General features: G+C 61.8%; 2 protein-coding genes across 4 annotated transcripts; both read left to right on the top strand.

Annotated features, from left to right (window-relative positions):
* The first annotated feature begins 515 nt into the window (after positions 1 to 515).
* On the top strand, positions 516 to 14,791 carry ADSS1 (adenylosuccinate synthase 1). Its single transcript, XM_036991828.2, has 13 exons — positions 516 to 776; positions 5,810 to 5,912; positions 7,869 to 7,931; positions 8,684 to 8,734; positions 9,073 to 9,139; positions 9,594 to 9,701; positions 9,788 to 9,869; positions 10,634 to 10,760; positions 11,181 to 11,335; positions 11,752 to 11,876; positions 12,950 to 13,047; positions 14,268 to 14,417; positions 14,491 to 14,791. The coding sequence occupies exons 1-13, from the start codon at positions 585 to 587 to the stop codon at positions 14,541 to 14,543; spliced, it is 1,374 nt and encodes a 457-aa protein (XP_036847723.2). The 5' UTR covers positions 516 to 584; the 3' UTR covers positions 14,544 to 14,791.
* A 3,752-nt stretch (positions 14,792 to 18,543) lies between these two features.
* On the top strand, positions 18,544 to 23,835 carry SIVA1 (SIVA1 apoptosis inducing factor). 3 transcript variants are annotated; one of them, XR_005054002.2, is made up of 5 exons: positions 18,546 to 18,710; positions 20,786 to 20,980; positions 21,727 to 21,883; positions 23,109 to 23,253; positions 23,637 to 23,835. XR_005054002.2 is itself a non-coding variant. In XM_017660869.3 (4 exons), coding segments are annotated over exons 1-4 (516 nt in total). In that variant the 5' UTR covers positions 18,544 to 18,592; the 3' UTR covers positions 21,728 to 21,883. The 3 variants fall into 3 exon arrangements, 2 of the variants coding, with proteins under 2 accessions (XP_017516358.1, XP_017516357.2); XM_017660869.3 differs by lacking the exons at positions 23,109 to 23,253; positions 23,637 to 23,835 and adding an exon at positions 19,054 to 19,255 and having other exon boundaries at positions 18,544 to 18,710; XM_017660868.3 differs by lacking the exon at positions 23,109 to 23,253 and having other exon boundaries at positions 18,548 to 18,710.
* The last annotated feature ends 67 nt before the right edge of the window (positions 23,836 to 23,902 follow it).

Raw genomic sequence — 23,902 nt, 5'->3', positions numbered from 1 at the left:
ATGGGGCCTGCCGGCTGGTACAACCAACAGGCAGGGCGCCAGCACCCGTGTGGGTAGGTGTTGGGAGGGGACACACTGCCCTCTCTGCCACCACCCGAGTTCATGTGTGCAGGTCCAGGGGACTGGGGCAGGTGTGCACCCTGGAGCGTCCCAGCCCTCCGGGTGACAAGGACGCAGCTCCCCTTTTGCAGACTTCTCTCCTGCCCTCGAGGGGAACCCCCCCCTGGCTTCTGGAGCCCCAGGGTCCTGGACGTGGCCTCAGCTGGCAGAATGACTTCACACCCCCAGCCCTGGGCGGGCAGCTTGAATGCCGCCATTAGCATCCAGGGGCGCCCCCGGCAGGCCTCGCAGGAGGGGCCCAGAGCGTGCCACCTGACCGTGCGACCCCCCGAAACGCTCGCGGCCCAGCTCTGCTCCCGGCGGCAGGGGAGGCGGAGGGGGGCGGGACCCCAAGGCCCAGAGGTCACCGAGGCGCGTCACTCCGCCCGCCGGGCCCGCCCCCGGCCCCCGCCCCTGCGGCTCCTTTTAATGGCGCGGCTGGCGGGCTCCCAGGCAGCCCGGCGCAGCGGAGGAGCCGAGCCGGCATGTCGGGGACCCGCGCCTCCAACGACCGGCCCCTCGGCACGGGCGGCGTCAAGCGGGGGCGGCTGCAGCAGGAGGCGGCGGCGAACGGCTCCCGGGTGACCGTGGTGCTGGGCGCACAGTGGGGAGACGAGGGCAAAGGCAAGGTGGTGGACCTGCTGGCCACGGACGCCGACATCATCAGCCGCTGCCAGGTGCGGGCGGGGCGGGGCGGGGTGGGGCCTCCCGGGGCGGGGGCGGGGCCTCCCTCCCTCCCCACCCACCCAGCGAGAGCCCTCCCCCTGGGCCCAGCGGACCCTGCTTCCCCGGCCTCCGCGCCCTGACCTGGGAAGCCTCTCGGACTCCTCCGCTGCCCCCACTGCCTCCCCCACCCAGCCCCACCCTCCAGGGCAGGCAGGGGCCCGGGGCAGAGCTATGAATACGAGTCGCTGAGTCAGGGACACCGGATCCGCAGGGGCGGAGCATGGCCTAGCTGCGGCGCCGGGCCCTCCCGGACGCGGTGGGGTGCGCGGGGACCCCAGTTCCGGGTGGCTTGAGGGCCTTCACTCTGCCTGGGTCTGGGACGGGGCTGGCTGACCCCACGCAGGGGTCAGTGCACGCGGGCGCTGGGTGCCTGGAGCCCGGAGAGCCAGACCTCTCTGGGCGGGAATGACCCAGGGGGCCGGCCAAGAGGGGGCCGCGGCGGCGCAGGAAGGGCCATGGGCCAGGCCCTGAGGGGAAGCAGGGCGGGGACAGGCCAGACTCAGAGAAGTGGGAGGGGCCACATGGACTTAGGGCCAGGGTGACCCAGGGGCTGGCAGGGCCACCTCGCGGGCCAGACACCAGCTTTGTGCCCTGAGGGCCCGAGGCACGGCCTCTGCCAGCTGAAGGCTGCTCTCAGCACCCGTCTGTTCAGACCGACACGGAGCACCCTCGGGGTCACTCCAGGCTTGCTGCTGTGGGCTCACTCACAGCGTGGGGGCCAAGGGGTCGGCTCAGGTGCATGTGCTGGCAGTGCTGGGCTCTGGAGACACACACGGGAATGCTGCCAAAATGGGGAAGGGGCACCAGCGAGCCCGTTCTCCCTGAACCTTGAACCCCAGGTTGGCCCAGGGGCCTCCTGGTGGGAGAGGGGCCACAGCCTTGGGCTCGGCACTGAGGGGCAGGGGCCCCGGCAGGTCAGAGGGGGTCAGTGGAAGGCCTCCCAAGCAGATGGCGGGGGCGGGAATGGGATAAATGCTGGAGAACCAGGCTGGGGGAACACGTGAGGCGCAAGGTCCAAGAAGGCACGCAGTCGGTGCTGAATGTGGAGGCCAGCAGGGGCGTGGGAAGCCCTCGGTGCCGAGGGGTGCCGGCAGATGTGCACAGCAGAGGCTTCTGCCGGGGCAGGGGTGTGGCCAGGGAGCTGGCACAGGGCTGGGGGAGTGGGGTCCAGGACCAGAGGCAAGGAGGGGGTCAGACACCCAAGGAGCAACCCCAAGCCCCTTCACACCACAGTCACACGTGCACAGTCACACATGCACACACACACACACACAGCCCTTCCCCTCCAGGCACAAGTTCTTGGCACAAGTTCAGCTGCTCTGAACCAGCTCCAACCTCCTGTCACCTTTCCCCGTGCCCACGGTGCCAGCCAGAGTGGGGTGTGCCCTGCGGCTGCCCCAGGCTCAGAGGGAGGAGGGACCTAGGCCCTGCTCTTCAAAGCACATGGCCACCTACCCAGGTGGGCAACCGGAGCGGGTGGGTCCTGAGGTTGGGAGAGCAGCCCCAGGAGATGAGCTGGCAGTCGGGGTGGTTTGCTGACCTCCTGGAGGGGAGGGCCTGAGTGGGCAGGGCTGGGAAGGTACCAAGAGGGTGGCCCTCACAGGACCTCTGTGCCCAGGCCTCAGGGATGGCAGGATGACAGGGTTCGGTCTGCAGGCTGCATGAGCCTTGGGGTCCCAAGAAGGGTGGCAGAGGCCACCCAGGGCAGGGCAGGAGTGGGGCTGCACCCGGGGCTGTGTTAAATATCGAGCTCCCAGGAGACAGGCATTGCATACAGCTAAGGTGGGCAGCCCTAGGTATGGCGCATCCCTGCGGGGCCTGGTCCTCCTACCCTGGCCCAATGCTGGGGGCCTGGCCAGATGCCCGCAGGGACTGGAAGGGTCAAGACTGGTCAGATGCCTGAGAGGACAGCCCTGGCCCCGTCCCCATCCCATTCCTGTAGCCAGGAGCAAGAAGGCTGTTTCTTAGATCCCTGCTGCCAGGGAGGCAGCTGGCAGGGGCATCCACAGGGCTCTGAGGGACTGGCCAGGCTGGGCTGGGGCAGTCTCAGCATCTCAGTGCTGCACGTCACCAGAGCCCCACCACAGGCGATAACCTGAGGCAGGAAAGTCAGGTGACTGGGCCAGGCCCCCGGGGTGCAGATGGAGGGCCAGGCCTGCTCCAGGGAGCTGCCGAGCAGAGGCTGGACAGGTGTGGAGCCCCCTGCTGTCCCGGGGTTCCAGGACAGTCCTCACGCACTCCGGCGCATGGGGACTGCAGCCTCTGAGGCCTGCCCATAGAGGCTGGCCCCAAGGAAGGAGGCAGGCTGGGCCTGGGACATCCCTTCTCACCCATCTCCTGTGGGGACCCTAGACCTCCAAGCGGTTTTCCAAACCAGGCTGAAGCCCTGGGCCAACTTCAGGCAGAGCTGCACCCCAAACCTGAGGGCCCCTGGGCCCAGCTCTCCTCGGGACTGCACACTGCAGATGGCACCCCCGCTAAAGCCTAAGGACAGCAGGCGGAGTGTTCTTACCCCGGCCTCCCCACCTGCCCACGTGTGGCCCGGGAGAGGACAGAGCTGTGGGGAGGTGTGGCCAGCAGGCCCAGGGCTCGGCATCCTGGGCTGGCTCATGCCCCTGGAGGTGGACAGTTGTCTGATACCTGGGCCTGTAGCTGGCAGGAGTCATTTGTCATTTGATGCCCTCTGGCACACAGTGGCCTTTGCCTGTCCCTAGGTGTCCACGTTTACCCCAGACAAGGGCAGGTATGCTCAGTCTGTGTGTTCCTCAGCCAGCGGGCCTTGGCACTCAGCAGGCGGAGGTGGGGTGTCTGGGCCCATCCAGTCCACCAGCTGTGGCAGGCAGGATGTGGCCAGGAGTGGGGGGATCAGGGGGTGGCCTGGCACACGGGGGCGGGCTCTGCAGGGAGGTGGTGGCCTGCACCTGGTCTAGCCCAGGCCCTGCCCCAGGCTCTCTTCTCTCAGGACCTCAGCTGTCCCGTCTGTCAACGGAGACCACGCTCCCAGGCCGCCCCTCCAGTGGTGGCAGCGCTGATTGTGGTTATGACCCTGTGCAAAGAGCCTGGCATGTGTGTGGCGGGGTTTGGGGAGGGAGGTTCACTGCACAGGTGCCAGGGGAGGGCAGAGCATGGACGGGGTCCTGGGAAGGTGCTGTGACCCCAAACCCGAGGCCTGTCGGTCACCGTGGCCTTGCTGCAGGGTTAGGGTTAGGGGTTAGGGGTTAGGATTAGGGGTTAGGTTTAGGGTAGTTCCCGCGACCTGATGGGCTGAACCAGCAGCCCAGAGGCGGGACTCACACCACAGGCACCCGATGTCCGTGGCTGAGCAGGCGCCTCTCCTCCCCCTGCCCTGCACCTGTCAGCATCCCTCTCCCTCCCACAGCCCCCTGCCCCTTCCTTTGTCTCCCCTCCATGGCAGCCTGCCTGGCTCACCTCCCAGCACCATCTCCATTGGGAGCCACCTGTGACCTGGCACCCCCTGCCCACCCTTACTCATGGGACACACCCTTGGCTCCTAGGCCCCCCACCATCCCCTGGGCCTTCCCACTGCTCCCCACTGGCAGCCCACACTGTTTCCACTATCAACCGATCACCTGGAAGTCCCAGGGCATCTGGGGAGACTGTACGGCTGCCTTTCCATGACGGTCGAGCTGTGGGGCACAGCAGTCATACAAGAGGGCCACCCTGGGTGCACACCTAGATGGCAGCGGCCCTGGGAGTCTGTCAGCCAGCATGCCTGCCTCGGAAGCCTACCACACCCTTGGCAGAGGCGTCAGGATCAGACCCACACAGACCTTCCATATGCGTTTCATAAGCAGAATGCTTGGGTGTCTGGGACCCCTGGGAGAACGGGTTTCCAGCACAGCTGTCTCAGGTGGCCGATACAGACCGCAGGGGTGGAGGGGCGCTGCAGAAGTGGGGAGATGTAGGGTTCCAGCCCCGCTTCTCAGGTGTGAAGGGAGGGAAAGCCCTTGGCCTGGGGTCTCTGGCGTCTTCCCAGGGGCAGCCTATCCCCCTGCCTGCGCCATTCCAGTGGAGGAGCTCAGAGATGTAAATGTCCAGCTAGGTGCTCCTGGGTGGGGGGCTCGGGGGGAGGCCAGTCATTCAGCCCTGCCTGGGGCAGGCAAGGAAAGGCGACCTGGGGGCCCTGCAGACAAGGCGGGGCGGTGGGGCATGGCAGGAAGGGGGCCCCAGCCAGGGGGGCCCCCACAGATGAGCCTGTGTTTCTTCAGGAGGTTCAGGCAGGAAGGCAGCAGGGCTGGGCTGGGCTCCTGTGGACAGAGTGGGCATAGCGACCAACAGGCCCGTGGCACCGGGTGCCAGCCAGCACGCTTCCCTCCCTGAGGGCAGCCAGGATGGTCCAGGGAACTCTGGTGGTGGCAACTGGCACTGGAGGCTGGGCTTCCCTCCTGCCACGGGGCCTTCGAGGTGCCCCCCAGACCACCTCAGCCTACAGCACGTGGTAAGTGGCAGCTCAGAAAGGAAGGGAACCTGTTGCACTAGTGTCCCCAGGACAGGTGGCCTCAGGGTCGTTTTTCCCTTTTTATTCTTAGATGGGAGGCGTGGGCCCAGAGGAAGGGGCCCCTGACAAGGGGGTGACCAGCGACCACACTGGTCCCCTCTCCCAGCCTTGCGAGGATGGTGCTGTCTGCCGCCCCCCACCCCCCGCCCCTGCCGGCAGGGGGCTCGGGCTGTGTGGATTGCAGGGCCGTGGGTGGAAGTTTCTTGGAAAGGCGGGCTCTTCATTCCTGCATCAGAGGATCCCCAGCAGGACTCAAACCTGCACCGAAGCCTGGGGTCATCTGCCCTTGCCCACAAGATAGTCCCTGGTGTGGTAGTCCCTGGGGACAGAACCACTGCCCCCAGCAGCCCTGGGGGGCTCCTGAGTGCCTGTGTCTGGAGCAACAAGGAGTGGGGCTCCAGGAGGCCTTCCAGGTGGGTCCATGTGTTGGGGCTCCTGGACACTCAGCCGGATTTCTGTCCCCAGGGGGGCAACAACGCTGGCCATACAGTGGTGGTGGACGGCCAGGAGTATGACTTCCACCTGCTGCCCAGTGGCATCATTAACAGCAAGGCCGTGTCCTTCATCGGTGAGTGCCTGTGGCCCTGAGGACTGGGGGTCGGCAGGAAAGCCTGGGGCGCCAGCCAGCCTGGGGCCGTGTTGGGGGTGTGGGAGCCCTCTGAGCATGTAAGCAGGCTCACTGCCCGAATGCCGCATGTGGGGGGTGAGGGCAGGTGTGTGAGGCTGTGTGCACGCACATGCCTGCGTGTGGGCCGGCGGGACTGAGTGGGAGTGGGAGCGATGCCTGGCTGCCCGCTGCGTGGAGGGGGCCGAGCCTGCATGTGGACGGAGCAGCCCCACACTCAGGCGGCTGCCCTACCCTGGGGCCCTCCTGCTACCCTCAGGCTAGCATCCAGCCACTTTCACTGCCCAGAAGCCCCTGCTCTGCCTCTGGGACCTCTCTCTCTCTCTCTCTCTGTCTCAGACTCGGTCTCTCTCTCTGCCCTCCCCCCTGGCCTGAGCCTCCCTTGTCAGAGCAGCAGGGGATGTGCGGAGAGCCTTCTCCGTGGTTGTGCAGACTTGGGCCAGCAGTTGTGAGGATAGTGCGACAACCCCAGTTCACATGGGACCCCACCTATATCCCAGCAAGGCTGGCTGGGTGGGCTCTGCTGCGGACCCCCTCCAGCTCTGGCCACATCTGCTGGGCCCTGGGCTCTGCTTGGCGGAAATGAGGCCAGGCAGGCACCAGTTGACCAGTGGACGTGCATCCTGTCCTCTGAGGAGCTGAGCACGGGTCAGGGGCAGCAGCCGGCCTGGTGGTTATGAGGGAGCGTGGGCAGGGGTCGGCTCCACAGGCACCACAGCCAGAGGGGCCCCAGGAAGCGTGCTTAGCAAGGGGCAGAATGTGCCGGAGCTCCCACAACTGCCCCTCAGGCCCCTGCCTCATGGTCATTTCAGGACACCATGGCATTTAGGCAACCTTTAGTGCTCCGTATGGTTTGCATAGTGTCTGAGTCACTCCCATCTGGACCCATGTCCCATCTCCCTTGGCCAAGCCTCCTCCAACCCCATGGGAACTGGGCCAGGGAGAGGGCTCCTTCCAGGAAGGCAGCAGGTGGCCACTCCCCAGCTGCTTTGGTCTTAGAGGACAGGGCCCGCATTTGGCTTTAGCCTGGACCCCACACTCATGTGCTGTGTGACCTTGGGCAAGTCACCTTCCTTCTTTGCCTGTGAACATTTACCCGGAAAACCCCATCCCAGCCTTGCATGGGGCTCGTGGCGGCCCTCGCCGGGTCCTGGGAGAGCTTGGGGCTGCATTTCCCCATGCCCCCTGCTCTCCCATTTTGTCCCCTTTAAATAAAATGAAACGGCTTTATTGAAGAATAGTTTACATGTCATGAAATTCACCATGACTGCGGCCCTCTGAACCACAGTCCAGCTGCACAGCATTGCCATCACCCCAGAAAGTGCCCCTCTGCCGTGTGCAGTGGCTCCCAGCCCCGCCCCAGCCGCTCCTGACCGGCTCCATCTCTGCAATGGCTTCATGCTGCTTTCTGTACTTTCATCGCAATAAAGTACACATGACATACATGGACCATCTCAGCCATTTTTAAGTGCCCAGCTCAGCAGCACTGAGCACAGTCACACTGTCACAGCCACCATTGCCGCCATCTTCAGGACGTTCCCATTCTCCCAAACTGAAACCCGTCCCCATTAGACACTCCCCACCCCTCCCCCAGCCCTGGCTACCCCCACTCTGCTTTCTGTCTCCATGGGTGTGATGCCTCCAGGGACCTCCTGTAAGTGGGACCTCACAGGACCAGCCTATGACTGGCTGGTTCTGCTCAGCATCATGGCCTCGAGGTTCATCCACACAGCAGGCCATGTCAGTCTCCTTCCTCCATGAGGAACACAAACATCACATTTTCTCTGGGCATCTGTTTGGCGATGGGCCGCTTCCAGATCTGAGCTACTGAGAGGCGCTGTTTTAAGCCTAAATCCCCAGCGTTCGTGACAGATTCCGTCTCCTGTCCATGTGTTGCAGGCAATGGGGTGGTTGTCCACTTACCGGGCTTGTTTGAAGAAGCAGAAAAGAATGAGAAGAAAGGTAGGTCCTTTCCAGGCACGTGAAGGCCCCACCATGACCGGCTCGCTGCGCCCCTGTCAGGGTAAAGACAGCGGGCAGGGTTGGCTTCCCTGGCTCTGCCAAGCCCTGCGACCGCCCGCGGGCTCTGCCTGTGCCTAAAGCTGGGCACTTGCACAGGAAGCAGAGAGCGGGGCGGCCTGGAGGCCTCAGCTGTGACCGCAAGCCGCTGCTTCAGCACCGCGGGGAGCTCTCAGGACACTGGGACAGGCGCTGGAGGATCAGATTCAGGAAGTCTGGGTGGGGGGTTCTGAGACCTGGAATTTGACAGTGCTCCCCAGGGAACCCTGATGTTCAGCCAGGATGGGGAGCACCAGGCCGGCCGAGCCCACAGGGAAAGATGCTTCTGGGGGATCCTCGGGGGCAGGAGGCCATGGGCCAGAGCATCTGGGCACGCTAGACGCTGTGAGTGTCGTCTAGAGGCAGCGCCCCTGAGACCCCGGGAGAGTTCATGGAGGATACAGGCCTTGGCCTCTGGGCTCAAGTTCAGGACAATTTCAAAGAAGCAGGGGGAAGCTGACCCTGAGACAGGGGAACCAGGAAGGCTGCCCCTCAGCGAGATGGCCAGCCGTTGGGACATGGAGGGCATCTCCTTGGGGTGAGGGTCACGGGGAGGGCACACGGGAGCTGACGCTGGCCTCTCTGGTGGGCACTGGGCGAGCTGGCCAGCCCTGACCCGTCACCTAGGAGCGCTGGCCCCGGCCGTGTCCCCGCAGGTCTGAAGGGCTGGGAGAAGAGGCTTGTCATCTCCGACCGCGCCCACCTCGGTGAGTGTCCTGCGGCTGGGAGCAGGGGCCGGCCCCTCCTGCCACCCCGACCCCTCCACAGCCCCCCTCCAAGGTGGCCAAGCCATGTCACTCCAGGGGGCCTTCTCAAAGAGCTTCAAGGTGGGCGCCCAGTCGGGGTCACTGACCCCATTGGCAGAAGGGGTAACTGAGGCCCTGGGGACTCATGGCCACATGTAAGTCCATGGGGAGCAGAGGCGGGATTCGTTTGCCCCTCTCACACTGGACCGCCCCGTCCCAGGCAGCCATGCACGCACAGGGAGGCCCCATAACCCTGTGTCTGTCTCTCCTGCCCCCCGCTGCCCTCACCTGGCCGGCAGTGTTTGATTTCCACCAGGCAGTGGACGGGCTGCAGGAGGTACAGCGACAAGTCCAGGAGGGGAAGAGGTGAGTGTCCCCGGCCGCTTTTGTCTCAGTCTGGGGCACGGTGGGAGGGGAGTGTGGGCCCACCCAGCAGCCGAGAGCAGCGCCCTCAGAGCACCTCCCCAGTCCTGAAGCCTACCAGGACTGCCGGATTGCCAGGCCAGCTCCCTAGACCTCGGAGGGCACCTGGGGCAGCAGGTCTCAGAGCAGAGGTCAAGGACAGGGGGCAGGAGAGCTGGGACTCGGTGCCTCCTGCCACCCAGCAGCCCCAGGACCCCTGAAGGTGGGCAGTGGGAGGCAGGTTTGCTCCGCAGCCATCCCTGGCTGTCTGCCAGGAAGGTGCCTTGCATGTGACCCTTTATTTACATAAATAAATATGGGGTGGAAACGAGGTCTGGAGGGGGCTGGTCCGGGCCCCTGGCAGACTGCCGGGCAGGGCTGGCCTCACGCCCGTGCCCACAGCCACCCCGTCTTGCAGTATTGGCACCACCAGGAAGGGAATCGGGCCAGCCTACTCTTCCAAAGCAGCCCGTACGGGCCTCCGCATCTGCGACCTCCTGTCGGACTTTGACGAATTTTCTGCCAGGTACCTGCCCTGCCTGCAGCCTGAGGGGGAGGGAGCCTGGGCTGGTGAGGAGGGGGCACGGGGGTCCAGCCCTTGTCACTCTGCAGATTCAAGAACCTGGCCCACCAGCACCAGTCCATGTTCCCCACTTTGGAAATAGACATTGAAGGGCAACTCAAAAGGCTCAAGGTAGAGCTGGGGCAGTTGGGGGGTGGGCAGTGGGGGTGTGGGCAGGCCCCACCCAGGTGTGATGTCTTATCAGACGCTGGCTGAACGCCCACGCAGCACACCTTCCATGGGGTGTTACTATGGGGTGGCTGGCCTTCTTGGGGACCACAGGCCTCCCGTGTGAGCCCCAGCCAGCCAAGTCAGGGTGGTCTTCTCACAAGGCAGGGGACCCACAGACTCCTCGGTTCCTCTCTGGGGAAATGGCCCAGGATGCGCTGGGGGAGAGAGGCTGGCCCTGTCCTGCCTAGAGCAGGAGGTAAAGATGTCCCTGTCCACTGGTAGGGGGACAGAGTGGGGTGGGGGACAGGCTGAGGACAGCACAAAGCCCTTCGGGAAGTTTCCACGGCTGGCCCCCACCCCTCCCAGCCCTTATCCAGGGCTGTAAATGAGAACGGGACGGACCAATAGGACACCGGTCACGGCAGATCGGGACCCACAGTGGGGACCTCATCTGGACCTAATCACCTCCACAAAGGCCCCATCTCCAAATGCAGTCACGCTGAGGTCCTGGGGGTCGGGGCTTCCACAGATAAATTTGAGGACACAGACCAACCAGCGAGGCCAGCGCTGAGCATCACAGTGGGACCCAGACGCCGCCAGGGGGTCCTGGGTCTTGGGACAGGTTGGCAGGCCAGGCCCCTCGCTGGAGAGGAATGTGCTGGAAGGGCAGGGCTGTCGGGAGGAGGCCCGACCCCACGGCAGCCCTCTCCACCGCCTCCTCGCAGGGCTTCGCCGAGCGGGTCCGACCCATGGTCCGAGATGGCGTGTACTTCATGTACGAGGCGCTCCACGGCCCCCCGAGGAAGGTCCTCGTGGAGGGCGCCAACGCCGCCCTCCTCGACATCGACTTCGGTGCGTGCCCGACCCCGGTCCTGACCCTGACCCCGGCCCCGGCCCCTGGCTGTGCTGGCCCAACAGTCCCTCCCTTCTGTGCCTGCGGGGCAGGGCTGGCGCTGACCTCAGCTGGGCGGGGAGGAGGCGGAGGGGCCGAGGAACTGCAAGGCACCTTCCTGCCACCCAGCCCCGAGGAGCCCCGGCGCAGAGCAGGCCTGGCCCGGGCAGGGAGGCACCCACCTCCCTCCTCACACCTCCCAACCCAGAGGAGAGCCACAGCGGCATCACAGTGTCCCCTACCAGCCACTCCCCGGAATGGCCCCACAGACGCTGCCCTGGAGCACCTACCGAGCTGCCCGCTGCCCTCTGAGAGGGACCCCTGGGCAGGGGGTGACCTGTATGGGGCGGCGGGCAGACCTGACAGGTTCTGTCTTGCAGGGACCTACCCCTTTGTGACATCATCCAACTGCACTGTGGGCGGGGTGTGCACTGGCCTAGGCATCCCCCCCCAGAACATAGGCGAGGTCTACGGCGTGGTGAAGGCCTACACCACACGCGTGGGCATCGGCGCCTTCCCCACCGAGCAGATCAATGTGAGTCCCCAGCCCTGGTGGGACCCCATGGAGACACAGAGGCAGGGCCTGTTAGTGACACTCAGGTGGGGCCCAGGGGCAAGCGTAATAATGTGGCAGAAGTCAGTGTGCTCAGGCCGCACCACACCCGACGAGCTTACAGCGAGGATACGCTAGCCTCCAGGGCCAGGCTCATCCTGCCCTGACCCGCCCCCGTCCCCCGGGCTCCCTGCCCTCAGGGGGAGGCATTCAGCACAGAGGCCCTTGGGGGGCCTCAGCAGGGCATGCTCTCCGGGGACACGTGGGGGCGGCATGCAGGTGTGAGGAGGGTCCGTCCGCCAAGGGTGCAGTAAACAGCACATGTTCTGCTGAGCCGGGGGACACAAGGGGAGGAGGCTCCTTTTGAGCTGGCACGTGACCTGCCCGCGGTCACACAGGAAATCGGCAACCTGCTGCAGAGCCGCGGCCACGAGTGGGGTGTGACCACAGGCAGGAAGAGGCGCTGTGGCTGGCTGGACCTGGTGATTCTGAGATACGCTCACATGGTCAATGGATTTACCGCGTAAGCAGCCCTGCCAGGATGCTGGTCACCACGTGACACCCGTTGTGCCCTCCCATGGGCCCTCCCGGATCCCACCCCCACGGGAACAAGTGGTGCCAGGTGTCGGGGCTCAGGGCTGCGGTCGCCTCTGCATGGCGGGGCCACAGCTGGGGGTGTGGATCCTGCTTAGCCACCTGCCCCTGAGCATGTGTGGGAAGGTGTGGGAAGGTCAGGGGGCGTCCTGGCAGCCATGAGAGGTTAAAACAGCCCGTCTGGAGATGAGCTGGGCGAGGGCACATGGGCTTCCGCCTTTGTCCTCACAGACCCAGCACTGTCTGCCAGCCGGGTCTGGACCCCACTGACCTAACTGTCCAGACCTCCGGCAGGGCTGCTAGGGGTCCAGCCAGGGCCCTGACGGAGACCCCGTCCCAGCACAGCTGTGACCAGGGGCAGAGGCTGCAGAGACCCCACACAGCAGCACCTGTGGCTGAGACAGACTGGGCTCCCTGCAGGGCAGCACCAAGCCCACACCTCCAGGGCTGGGGTGGGGGCCACAGACGTCCCTAGCAGCCTCTCTGGGCAGAGGGCCAAGACGAAGCCCAGGACAGCACTGCCCTGTCTCACAGCCACTGTGGACGGGCAAACACAGGAGCCCCACTGCGAGGCCGAGGCCAGCCAGCTGTGCCCAGGGAGAGAGGACAGAGGAAGAGGGAAAAGAGGGGACAGTAGGGCAGGCTCAGGGCCCAGCGCTGAGTGGAACCGGCAAAGGCACAGGCTGCTGCCGGCTTCTCGCGGGCACCCGCAGGGCAGCTGGGGTGGTGGGCGGAGGGGTGGACAGACACCACGCACTGGGCCCGAGGAGCGCCAGGTGTGATGGCAGCTGTTAAAGAGGGCAAGGTGGCCAGCACAGTCCCCGTGGGGACTTGAGGTGAGGACTTGGGCAGCAGATGCTGTGCTGCCCGCCTGTGCCAGCTGCATTTTCTGGGACCTCGTCTGTGCTCCCACCTGCTGAGAACAGCAGAGGCAGGAGTCCGGGCTGGCACCCTTGCAGCTGGCAGCCTCTCCAGCTTGTCTCTGCATTGGCGTTTGGATAGGCTGGCCTTGACCAAACTGGACATCTTGGATGCCCTGGACGAGATTAAAGTTGGCGTCTCCTACAAGCTGAATGGGAAAAGGATCCCCTATTTCCCAGGTAGGTGAATGAGGGGGCTGTTTGGTCCGTGGGGCAGTCCCACCTGACACGGGAATGGACGTGGCCTGTGGTCTCCGGAGCTGAGGGCAAAGTTTGCATGTTATGTGTGTAGGCTGAGTGCCTGTCCCGAAGGTCCAGCCCGTTGAGGGGTCTGTTGCAGGCCAGTGGGGAGGCCCATCCCATGAATTGGAAGTGGTCCTGGGGAGGACCTGGGCTGACAGGAGACAACCTGGTGTTTCCCCGGGGACCCTAAGCGCCTTGGCATTGGGAACCACCTCCTGGGTGCACCGGCAGCCCCCCCGAGTCAGCAGGCATGTTCTGCTCTGGAAACCTACAGCTCTGTGCAAACCTGGAGATGACTGTTCTGCCTAAGAAAACATGCTTTTTGGTTAGACTGTTTCAGAGCTAATGGGTTCATGCAACTGTAGGCCTCTTCTTTTGAAAAGCATAAAAGCGATGCTGTTTTCCTGGTTTTCTCAGTTTCACGTGCACGTGAACCAGGGGCCACACTGTGACCCCACTCCCCCAGCAGCTCCCTCCCTACAAGCCCACAGGCTTTGGGGAGCCACCCTGGCTGTCATCTGAGCACCCATGTGCAGACCCACCATTGCTGCCAGGCTGTGGGAGCCACGTGTGTCCCGTTGGCCCTGGCCCTGGCCCTGCTGACCCCTGACCTTTGAGAAGGTACAGCAGCAGTGTGGTATGGCTCTGAGGGTCTAGGGCCCCAGGGAGATGTGCAACAAAGAGTGCACCCAAACCCCTTGCAGTGTATGGCTTGTTCCAGCACTTTAAGTCAGTAAGGGCTGGTTGGCATCTGCTGTGAGCCGCATGTAGTGAGCCACAGAGTCCCAGCCGGAGCCGGGTACCCACTTTGGAGAGAAGGGACATGGATCCTTTGGGATCTTTTAATGCTTCAGGACCCTTAGAGTTTCTGAGCGGGAATTTGAGTTCTTCAGCTGAGTCACCCATGGGCGCTCCAGCAGAGCTCTTAGCCATCTGGGTCCCAGGGGGACACGGTCCCCTGGTCTGGAAGGGGTGCAGCCAGTGTCCAAGAACCACTCCCCTACCCTGAGAAAACTGATCAGGCAACTTGCCTTCCTCATTGCTGAGCCCCCAGGCCAAGGAGGCCCCAGACTGGGGGCCCCAAGCCATCTAGCATCTGATCAGATTGAAGAGATGCCATTCGTGACCATGCCTCCACGCACCGTGTGTCTCCCCAGCAAACCAAGAGATACTTCAGAAGGTCGAAGTCGAATACGAAACGTTGCCTGGGTGGAAAGCAGACACTACGAGTGCCAGGAAGTGGGAGGACCTCCCCGCACAGGCCCAGAGCTACATCCGCTTTGTGGAGAATCACATTGGAGTGCCAGGTAGGTGCCCTGTGCCAGCGGCCCCCCCTTCTCCCCACCACACTCCAGTCTGAACAAACCTTTTCCCTTTCAGTGAAGTGGGTTGGCGTTGGCAAATCAAGAGATTCGATGATCCAGCTGTTTTAACAAAGATGGAGCTGACCCAGCCAGGCCGCGGCGTACAGCCCCTGTCACGTTTCTCAGCGCAAAACCAACACCCTGAACAAAGAAATAGGCAACTGTTTTCTGTATTTTGTAGTTCTCTCTTAGCCTTCAGCTCAACCCATCAATTTCTACAATGATTTAAACATCTGAAAGCCACTGTTGTGTACATTTTTTAAAACACTGCTATTTAAAATGACCTAAAGTGCTCAAAACAGAGACCTTTCATGGCACATTGTCACATGACTGTATGTTGAGAGCAGTTTAGCAATAAGCATATCCAGTAATGTGCTGTTCTGGCTTTGTCACCATTTTGACTTTTAACCACTAGGAGCACGCTGATGCTTTGCCGTGGCAACGGCCTGGGTGAGCAAGTCTTTGATATCAAAGCCGAGCCATGTGTTTGCTCAGACGACAATGTGGGACAAGCCCATGGTAGGAGACCATAGGCATTAAACATGTTTTCCAAAATCAAACATTTAAGCAAATTTCACTCTACAGCTAGGAGCCTCTGCTGCCCCAGGGGTAAGGGAAAAAGAACTGAATAGGTCACTTCTTGACTGGCCACAGCTACAGTGAGCTTACTGCCATCTCAACTGGAAGCTGAGTGGCCTCCGTAAACAACTCTGTAGAGTCTGGGATAAATTTAGAAAAACAACTGCCAGTATTTCAGAGAAGGAAGGAATTCGGTGGAGAGACTGGGAGCTGCCAGGGTTAAATCCTGGCTTTTTAGTGCTGAGACCATGGGCCGGATTCACTGAAATGGGCCAAGTGCCAACTAGGCTTGCTTCCCACGGACCCCGCTGACCCAGGAAGGTTCCCCGGGCTCGGGCGGGGCCAGTTCACACTGTGGAAACACTAATCCCTTGACAGCATACGGGGCGAGCGGGCCGGATTCTGAAACTCCTGTGACTTTACACACACTAGCAGACTGTTCCAAACAGTGCCAGGAAGGACCTTCGGAGATCTGAAGGACGTCAGGGAAACACATTATGCACTCGCTTCCTTGGGCCTTCCAGGCACTCGGCAGCACAGCCTCTTGGGACCACAGGTGAGAGGCACCAGCAGAAACTGTTCGTTGGGGTTTTTGAGAATTATTTTCTCCCATGATATAGCAAGCGGGACAGGAGAGAGCCCTGAGGCAGGGTAAGTTCTTAAAGGAGGAGGAATCCCCCTCTTGGCAGCACAGGACCCCCACATTCCACACGGCTCCCCAAGGGAGCCGTGCTTCTCCTCTGGGATGACCGTCTGGTAATGCCTCGTTACAGCGACAGAGCGACACTTTTGACAGTCAGCCAGAGGCATTTTTCCAAAAAGAAGTCATTTCATTCTGCATAACAGCTACAACTCTGACTTTGCAAGGTTAACCTGCGGTTTAAATTAGCCGCAAACAAGGTTTTTGAAACTCTATCTTATAGGGACCGCCAGATCCTCCACTTGAACACAAGTTACTGTGTTTCTTCCATCTCAAGACAAGATCTTGAGAAGGCGCCCCAGGCAACGCCACTGGGTATCTGCAGAGGTGTGGCAGGGTGAAAGGACACGAGCTTCCCTGGTACCCGCTGTCTCGTTCTCAGGGATGGGAGGCTCAGTCCTCAGAAGCATGGGTCACTGCAAACTACCCCCTTTTCTTCAGTGTCAGATGTTTTGAGGGTCTGAGTAATGAAAATAAGTTGTTCTCCTAAGAGCCCCAGTGTGGCTGAGCTCAGTGATCTCAGCTCCATCCGTGAGTAAAAGACAAATAAGTGGTTTGGTGACATTGTTTGATAAAATGTGTTTTTCCACGCAGTCTGGAAAGCTGCCAGTTTCCTCAGAAGTTAAGCATTCACACTACAGCCCAGCCATTCCATTCCTAGGCACTGACCCAATAAATGAACATGAGTGTCCAGAAAAGGCCTTTCAGAGCAGCTGCCTTCGTCACAGCCAAAGCTGGCACTAGCCCAGTTGTCCCTGGACTGGTGAACAAACGGGTCCATCCACTCAGCACCACTGAGGGGTGCAAGAACTTAGCTGGTCTCGAAGTCCACGTGCTGGGAGAAGAGGCAGACACAAAAGTGCACATGTGTGTGCACACTGAGTCCGTGTGTGAGGTTCCAGAACAGTAACGCTGCCCTCTCAGGACAGAAAGCAGAGAAATGGTTGCTTCTGGTCACCTAGGCATGTGTACTTGTCGCAATGCTTGGAACTGTTCATTTACCATCTGGACGTTCCAGTGTATAAATACGTAAGTAAACTATACCCCAACTTAAAAGTTACTGAAAGCAATGCAGCCGCATCGCAGGCCTTTGGAGCAGCTCAGACAATAATTACCCAAAACGGTAGCACCCTGGGGTAACTGTGAACGTCTTAGGGAATGTGTTTCCTGCCAATTTGCCAGCGGGGGAAGTGTGCTGCCCTCCTTGGAAGACAAAGTGTGTTCCTTCCCCGATCCCACCAACAGTCACTTCCAGAACGTCCAGCTTTCTGGGGTCACATGCTGTTCTGCAAATGCTTCACGTGACCTCAGTGTCCGGCCAGTGAGCTCTCCTGGGGTGACCCCCGCCCAGGGCGGGCAGCCTCCTCACTCTACGTGCACAGCACTTGTTCGCCCCCTTCCTTGTCCCGCCGTTGGGCAGGGGCCTTGTTGGCTCCACTCACCGCCACCCCCAAAGGCCGCAAAGACTGAGGGGGCCTCCCTGACCTGGCAGGGAGAGGCCGGCAGGGGGAGCTCTGGCGCCCACAAAGCTTTAGCGGCGACTTCCCCCGCAGCAGCTGAGGCTCTACACTCGGCCAATGAGAAGCCACGACACGTGGGACTTTCGGTTTCCTCCAATGAGCTTTTAGTTTAGAGCAGTCCTCCCGACCTTTCCTCTGTAAAGAGCCTCCCTGCGACGGAGGGGTCCTGCCTGAGCTTTTGCTATGGCTTGTCTTCAACTGTACTTAAAAGAAAAAAAAACATTTTTGCTGGTAGAATAACTGACAAGTTTTACGTTTAAGGTTAACAACTGCTTTATTTGTAAGGTTAACACTACTCTTAAAAGATTCTAAGGCAGTTTGAAATCTGAACACCAATCTTCAAAAATGTCCAAAGACTCGTACTATTAAAAACATTCCTGCGAATTTCATCTACTTCTGGGAGAAAAGGAACCGAATGTGACTAGAACTGTGAGGTCTTCAAGCCGTGTCCCTAAAACAGCACATGCCTGGAAGGCGGCCCCCGGCACAGACCGCAGGGCGCCCGACAGGAAGGGGCCCCGCTCCGCGGGGGGAGCGCCCGCACTGAGTGCCGTGGCCCACACGGCCGGAACTCGGCTTCCGTCACCGCAAACCTGGGGACGGCGCACGAGCTGGAGGAAGTCGGCCTTTGTCACCGGACGCCCAGGGGGCAGCGCAGCGGGTTCCTGGGACCCCCGCGGCCCGCTGCGACCGAGCCCATGGCTCTCTGTCCCCGCGGCTCCGTCGGGAACGCCCACCCCCAGCCGTCGCGGAGGCCGACCGTGACGTCAGACTCCAAAGACGCAGCAGGGTCAGGGACGCCGTCGGTGACGTTTCGGCGCGTTTGCGTCACCCTCCTCGTCCAAGTTAAAGCTAGGAGTTAAAGCTAAGAGTCATCTTGGAACTTGGACGTAAATGAGGAGACAGAAGCAGTTCCCACAGTTCTTCAGGGACCAAACAAAAAATGCCGAAACCCCCGCCCCTCGCGCGCACCACACGCAGGGTCCCGCCCGGCCACCGCGCAGCCCCCGCCTGCGCCGCGCCAAATCCCTACTCGACGATGACCTCTACCTATCGCGCGGCACGTCTCACGCAAGGCCCGCCCCCAGCGCAGCCTCGGCCTATACCGCACCACGCTGCAGCCTCGCCCCGCCCTCGTTTCCCGCGCCACGGAGTCCCGCCCCCGGGAGCATGAGCTCCACCCAGCTCTCGCTCTTGACCTATCACAGGTCGCGCGGCATACGAGCCCCGCCCCCGCCCCGCGGAGGGATTGGCGCGCGACTGTGACGTCACAAGGCTCGGCCTGGCGCGCCAAGCTGCGCCGTACAGGGCCCGCGGCCATGCCCAAGCGGGGCTGCCCCTTCGCGGACGCGGCCCCGCTGCAGTTGAAGGTCCGCGTGGGACGGAGGGAGCTGAGCCGCGGCGTGTGCGCCGAGCGCTACACGCGGGAGATCTTCGGTGAGTGAGGGGTGGGCTTTCTCCCCACAACGCAGAAGGGCTTGCGGTCTCCACAGGCCGCACCCCCCGGGAGCGGGGAGGCCGCGGGGACGGGGAATCCGAGGGGACCAGCCGGCCGCCGGGATTTGGAACAGTGCATGCGTCCATGTCCACCTGCGCTAGCCACAACCTGCAAGAAGCGTTCCTGCCCCTCCATTCCCCGGTGAGCGGCTCTGCCCTGCGAGGGCCGCCGGTGACTAGCCTTGGTCTAACTAGCACTAGAGTACCTCAGGCCCAGCGAGAGGTCGTGGAGTGGGAAGTCCCGGGCGCAGTGAGCCGGCATAAGTACCCACTCTCACCCAAGGGATATTTGTGGAGCGCGCCCTCCTTGTCAGGCACTGCGGCTGCGCGGGACACCCTGCCTTCCGGGAGCTCCCTGGTCTTGTGGGGGACCAGCAGGAGAAAGAATCTCCAGAGGTGATTCGGGCAGGCACTGGTCGCTGCAGGACCACCTGCAGGGGTGTCAGAGGTGTCGGAGGAACGGAGTTCAAGCCAAATCCTGCAGGGTGAGTAGGAGTTAAGCAGGCAGGGAGAGGGAGAGGAAGGGAATTCCAGACAGAGGGAGGAGCATATGCAAAGGTCAGGAACCAGGAAAGTGCAGTAGGACTCCGTGTGGCTGGACTGGCCAGGTCAGTTCAAGAAGAATTTTCGTCTGGCTTTCTGGTGCAGATTTTTAGGTGCATTGATACTGTTGGTCATTGTTTGGGTGGGCTTAATACCCTGCGGCAGCCCCAAGGGGAGCTTACCTTACTTGGCGGTTGGAGGCATGAGGTTTACTCCTGTAGTAGAAAATAACGTGGGTGTCCGCAGCTCCGGGTACCCTGGCTCTTCCTCCTGCCGCTCCCACCCCTCCGGCAGCAGCTGCCTGGCCCTTCTTTTCCTTGAGCACTAAGGTTGCAAATGGCAAAGCCGAGCTGCAGGTGATAAAGTGCTGAAGCTGTGGGGACAGTGGGGACTGTGGCCAATCTGCAAGTGTGTGCCCCATCAGGACATTTAAAAAATATAAACACTGCCGGCAGAAAGAAGAAGTAAAAGCAAATAGAGATTGAGTCAGTCTAGCTCTTTACCTCTCCCTTGACTGCCCACCCTGGAGTGTTTGCAAGGGATTGTCACTTGCAGGACCCAATTGGGGAGGAGTGAGTGCATCTTGGGCATTTTGTAATAAAGGCAGGACGCCCAGTTTGAAGTCAGTGTGTAACGAATTCCAAGCCCACGTCATCACCCAGCCCCTTTACCTTAAATGGACCAAAAGTCCTTAAAGAAAAGCATTAGCCTCACCACGTACCTCCCCCACCCCCAATTTCCATCCTATTAAGGGGAGCAGGTACCGGAGGAGGAGAAGTTGGGTATGGTGAAGCTGTCTTCATCCATCCTGCAGTACCCGGATAACTCTTGTTCCTGTCGATTTCCTGTTGTCAAACCAGCAGCTTCTAGGATCTGCCCCCAGCTCTGTTGAGACAAGGCAGAAAACCACAAAGCATTTTTGGGCTGGCACTGGGCATTAGATCTTGCCTGACCTGTGGCTGGATGAGAAGCTAATGCTCCAGGTGCTGAGCAACCTCTTCAGCTCCAGGAGTGGGGTGGGGGTGTGCCAGTATCCAGAGAGGCCTGGGAGGTTCTGGGAGACCTTTGTCAGGAGCTGATCGCTGCCATGTCTGCCAGCAGCTCTGCAGCAGGTGAAGGGGGCACTCGCCGGCCTGGGGTTGTGCATCCAGTGCGAGCCTCTCACTTGAATTCATGCTGCACAGTGCAGAGCTTCCTCTGCCACATGCAGCCGACTCTCGGGGTGCTAGGGAGGAGAGTAAGAGTGGTGAGGGGAGGCCTTCTGTCGAAAGCTGTGTGCAAAATGAGCAGAATGACCGCAGAGGGAGCCCGGTAAGGAGGGGCGGAATGGGACCCAGCGTCCCAGAGCAGGGGGGCTGGGGGGGCTGGATACAGCAGAGAGGAGGCCTTGCCACGCCTGGGCCGAAGGACAGGATGGCTGTGTGAGGCCTTCCATGTGGGTTCAAGCAGGATGGATGCGTTGTCTTCCCCAGAGAAGACCAAGCAGCTCCTATTTCAAGGAGCTCAGGCCTACATGGACCACTTGTGGGAGGAAGGCTGTGCCATTGTCGACCTGCCAGAGTCCCCGAAGCCCGGTCCCACAGAGGCCGCTCGGGCAGCACGTGGTCAGATGCTGATCGGACCAGACGGCCGGCTTATCAGGAGCGAAGCCCAGGCCTCGGAAGCTGGTAAGTGAAGCAGGCAGTGGCATTGCCCAGCTGTGTGCTGGGGATGGACGTGGCATGTGCATTTCCCTTCATCCCAGCTCTGCCCGAGGGTTTACCAGGTGGAAGGAGCTGACCCGAGTCTGAGGAGCTGGGAGAATGCCCAGGGGTCCCTGACATTAGGAGGCTCTGCCCCCACCGCCATCCAGGTCGGGCAGTTGTGAAACAGTTTCTAACTGTTGGATCAGAAAAGGAGCAGAAACCCACCTGAGTCCCACCTGTAGCCCACAGACTCCTGTCAGGGGTGCAGCCTGGTGTGCGTCTCAGCCTGTCACCTGTGTCGCTGGCTCAAAGCCCACCCCCAGGACTGGGTGGGGCCCAGGAACCTCTTTGTTACCTGGTGACACAGGGACCACACTTGGGGACATGGGTGCTGGCACAGGATGAAGGCTGATAGGAGTCAGGAACAGCTGATCCTCCCTCAGCTGGTGGCGGGGTGGCGGGAGGTCTAGGCAGCCATGGTGGACGAACACTCAGCCTGGAGTCACAGACACCACCCTGTCACGTGCTCACTGGGCGCCTGGGATCTGTCCCTGGGGAAGTGGGTCCCTGTGCTGTACCTGGTCGTGGGTTTTCCTGAGGACCTGGTGGTGCATCGGATGCAGGAAGGAGCGTCGGCTCTCTGTCCCCAGTGGGGGAGGTGGAGGCCCCAAAGCTGCCAGTACTTCGTGTCCCGCATTGGGCTGACAGGTGGCATGTCTTCCTCACAGACCCATCTGGGGCGGCCTCCAGAGCCTGCTCCTCGTGCGTGCGAGCCGTGGACGGGAAGGCGGTGTGCAGCCAGTGTGAGCGCGCCCTGTGCGGGCGGTGTGTGCGCATCTGCTGCGGCTGTGGGGCTGTGACCTGCACCCCGTGTGCCCTCGTGGAGTAAGTGCTCAGTCCGTGGGGCCATGGGGCGCCCGGGCCGGAGTGGGGGCCTGGCAGTCAGGAGAGCAGGCCCATGCAGCCTTGCCAGGGGCATGTGGTGCCAGGAGAAGCGCTCCGCCCAGCCGTGCTTTGCTCCAAAGGCTGTGGTCCTTTCTGAAGGAAATCCGGACCTTGCAGCTCCCTTCACCCCTGGTGTGGTCTTCTGTCCCAAACAGCCTCATGTTTGGGTCCTTCAGGCCCCCCCTTGGGACTGACTCGGGGGCTCGCTCCTCTGCAGGGATGGAACAGGAGCGCGTGGTGCGCTGAGGGCCCGTCTGTGTGGCTGGCTGAGGGCTCTTGAGCAGGGGCTGTGTCTGCTCAGACTGTCACTGGGTGTGTGCGTGTGCTTCAGCTGTCTGGGTCTCATCCCTGCTCGCGGCGCTGGGCACACGTCCCACTCGTGGCCACTCTTGGCTGGTGGGTGAGGGTGGGCAGTGCCCATAAGACGAGCTCGGAGCTGGTTCTGTAGCCCTCACACTAGTTTAGTCCCAGCAGTCCTGTGACCGCCGTAAAGTCGGGAGCACCCCCAGCGGGCTGGCTGGCGGGGCCTTGAGGGGACCAGATGCAGGACGGGGCGCAGCAGTGGGCGAGGTCCCAGCGGGGATGCTCCCCGCCTCCATCGGCCGGCTCTTCTCTCCCTGCTTATGTGTGGACTGAAAGGAGCTGGGCCTGGCCAGCGTCCTCCCTCGAGGGGGGCTGACCTCGGAAGGGCAGGCTGAGGGGGAAGGGAGGGCAGCTGGAGCTCCGAGCCGACCCCGCAGCTCCCCGAGCACTGGGGCCGCCTCCTGCCGAGGTGTCCCCACGGGACTTGCTGGGCAGGCCTCCTCCCGACTCCGGCTGCAACGTCAGAGCAGCACATGCCCCTTTCCCGGGGCCACAGCCAGGGGGTGGGCTCTCCCCCCCTTTTTGCAGTCTGGCTCTAGGCCTCAGAGCCACTGGTCTCTCAGGTGTGGAAGCCAGGTCACAGCCTTGTGTCCCTCCCCCTACTGCTTCAGGCACAGGAAGGTGGGAGGCTGAGTTCTGTGCCTCTGCTCCGCTTTAACGGGACCACAGCCCAGGCTCTCAGTGTCCTGCCCATGCCTGGAGTCCTTGGGGTCACAGCGTGGCCACTGGCCGGCAGGCCACAGGCTGAATGTCTAAAGTGCCATGTGGCCTGCATTCTCACCTCCTTGCTGTCACATCTTAGACTAGCCGCCCTTCCTTGGCTTCTGTACCGAGTTGCCAGTGTCCTGTCCTGTGAGGACCCCTCCTCGTGAATTTCCCCTGCAAGTCACTGAACTTCCTTGGCTTTACCCGTCTGGTGGGCTTCTGATGGGAGCCGCTGTGGTCTGGTACGTCCCAACACACCCCTGGGAAGTTTCTGCGGGGGCTTCCGTCCTGTTTGAAACCCAGGTTTGGCACAGTGGAGCTGTTCGCCTGTGCCAGTCTGCTAGGGCTGCTGTGACAGATGGCACAGGCCGGCAGGCCGGCGTCCTGGAAGCAGAAGGAAGCCTCTGTCCAGGCCAGTTCCGAGCCACCGCTGCTTGCCAGCATGCCTTTGTCATGTCCTTTCTCTAAGGAGCCTCCGTGGGGTGAGGCCTGCTGCTGTGGCCTCCTCTTAGCTGACCTGCAGTGAACAGGGTGGGCCTGGGGTGAGTGCCTCCATGTGTGAATCTGGGGCACCCACCTCAGCCCCTAATGCAGGCTCTCCTTTCTCCTCCCCACCGTGGCACAGCTGTGGTGACGTCCACGAGAAGGTGCTCTGCGCCAGCTGCGCCATGTTCGAGGCCTGAGGCCATGAGTGGATGGCAGCCTTGCCCAGACGGTGGCCTGGCGTGGGCACTGAGGAGCTGGAGAACAGCATCGGTGGGGGGGTTCTGTTTTATATTTTGTACTCCTGATGCCAGAGGTAAATAAAGCTCTTTATATTTGGACCAGAGGACCTCTTGTTAATGGTTCTGAGGAGTGGACTCCTGGGGCAGTGTCCTGCCAGCTGCTGGC

The sequence above is a fragment of the Manis javanica genome, chromosome 8, assembly GCF_040802235.1.
Source record: "Manis javanica isolate MJ-LG chromosome 8, MJ_LKY, whole genome shotgun sequence".
Lineage (NCBI taxonomy): Eukaryota > Metazoa > Chordata > Mammalia > Pholidota > Manidae > Manis > Manis javanica.
The sequence above is the reverse complement of the archived record's forward strand: the minus strand, read 5'-3'. Positions and strand labels throughout refer to the sequence as shown.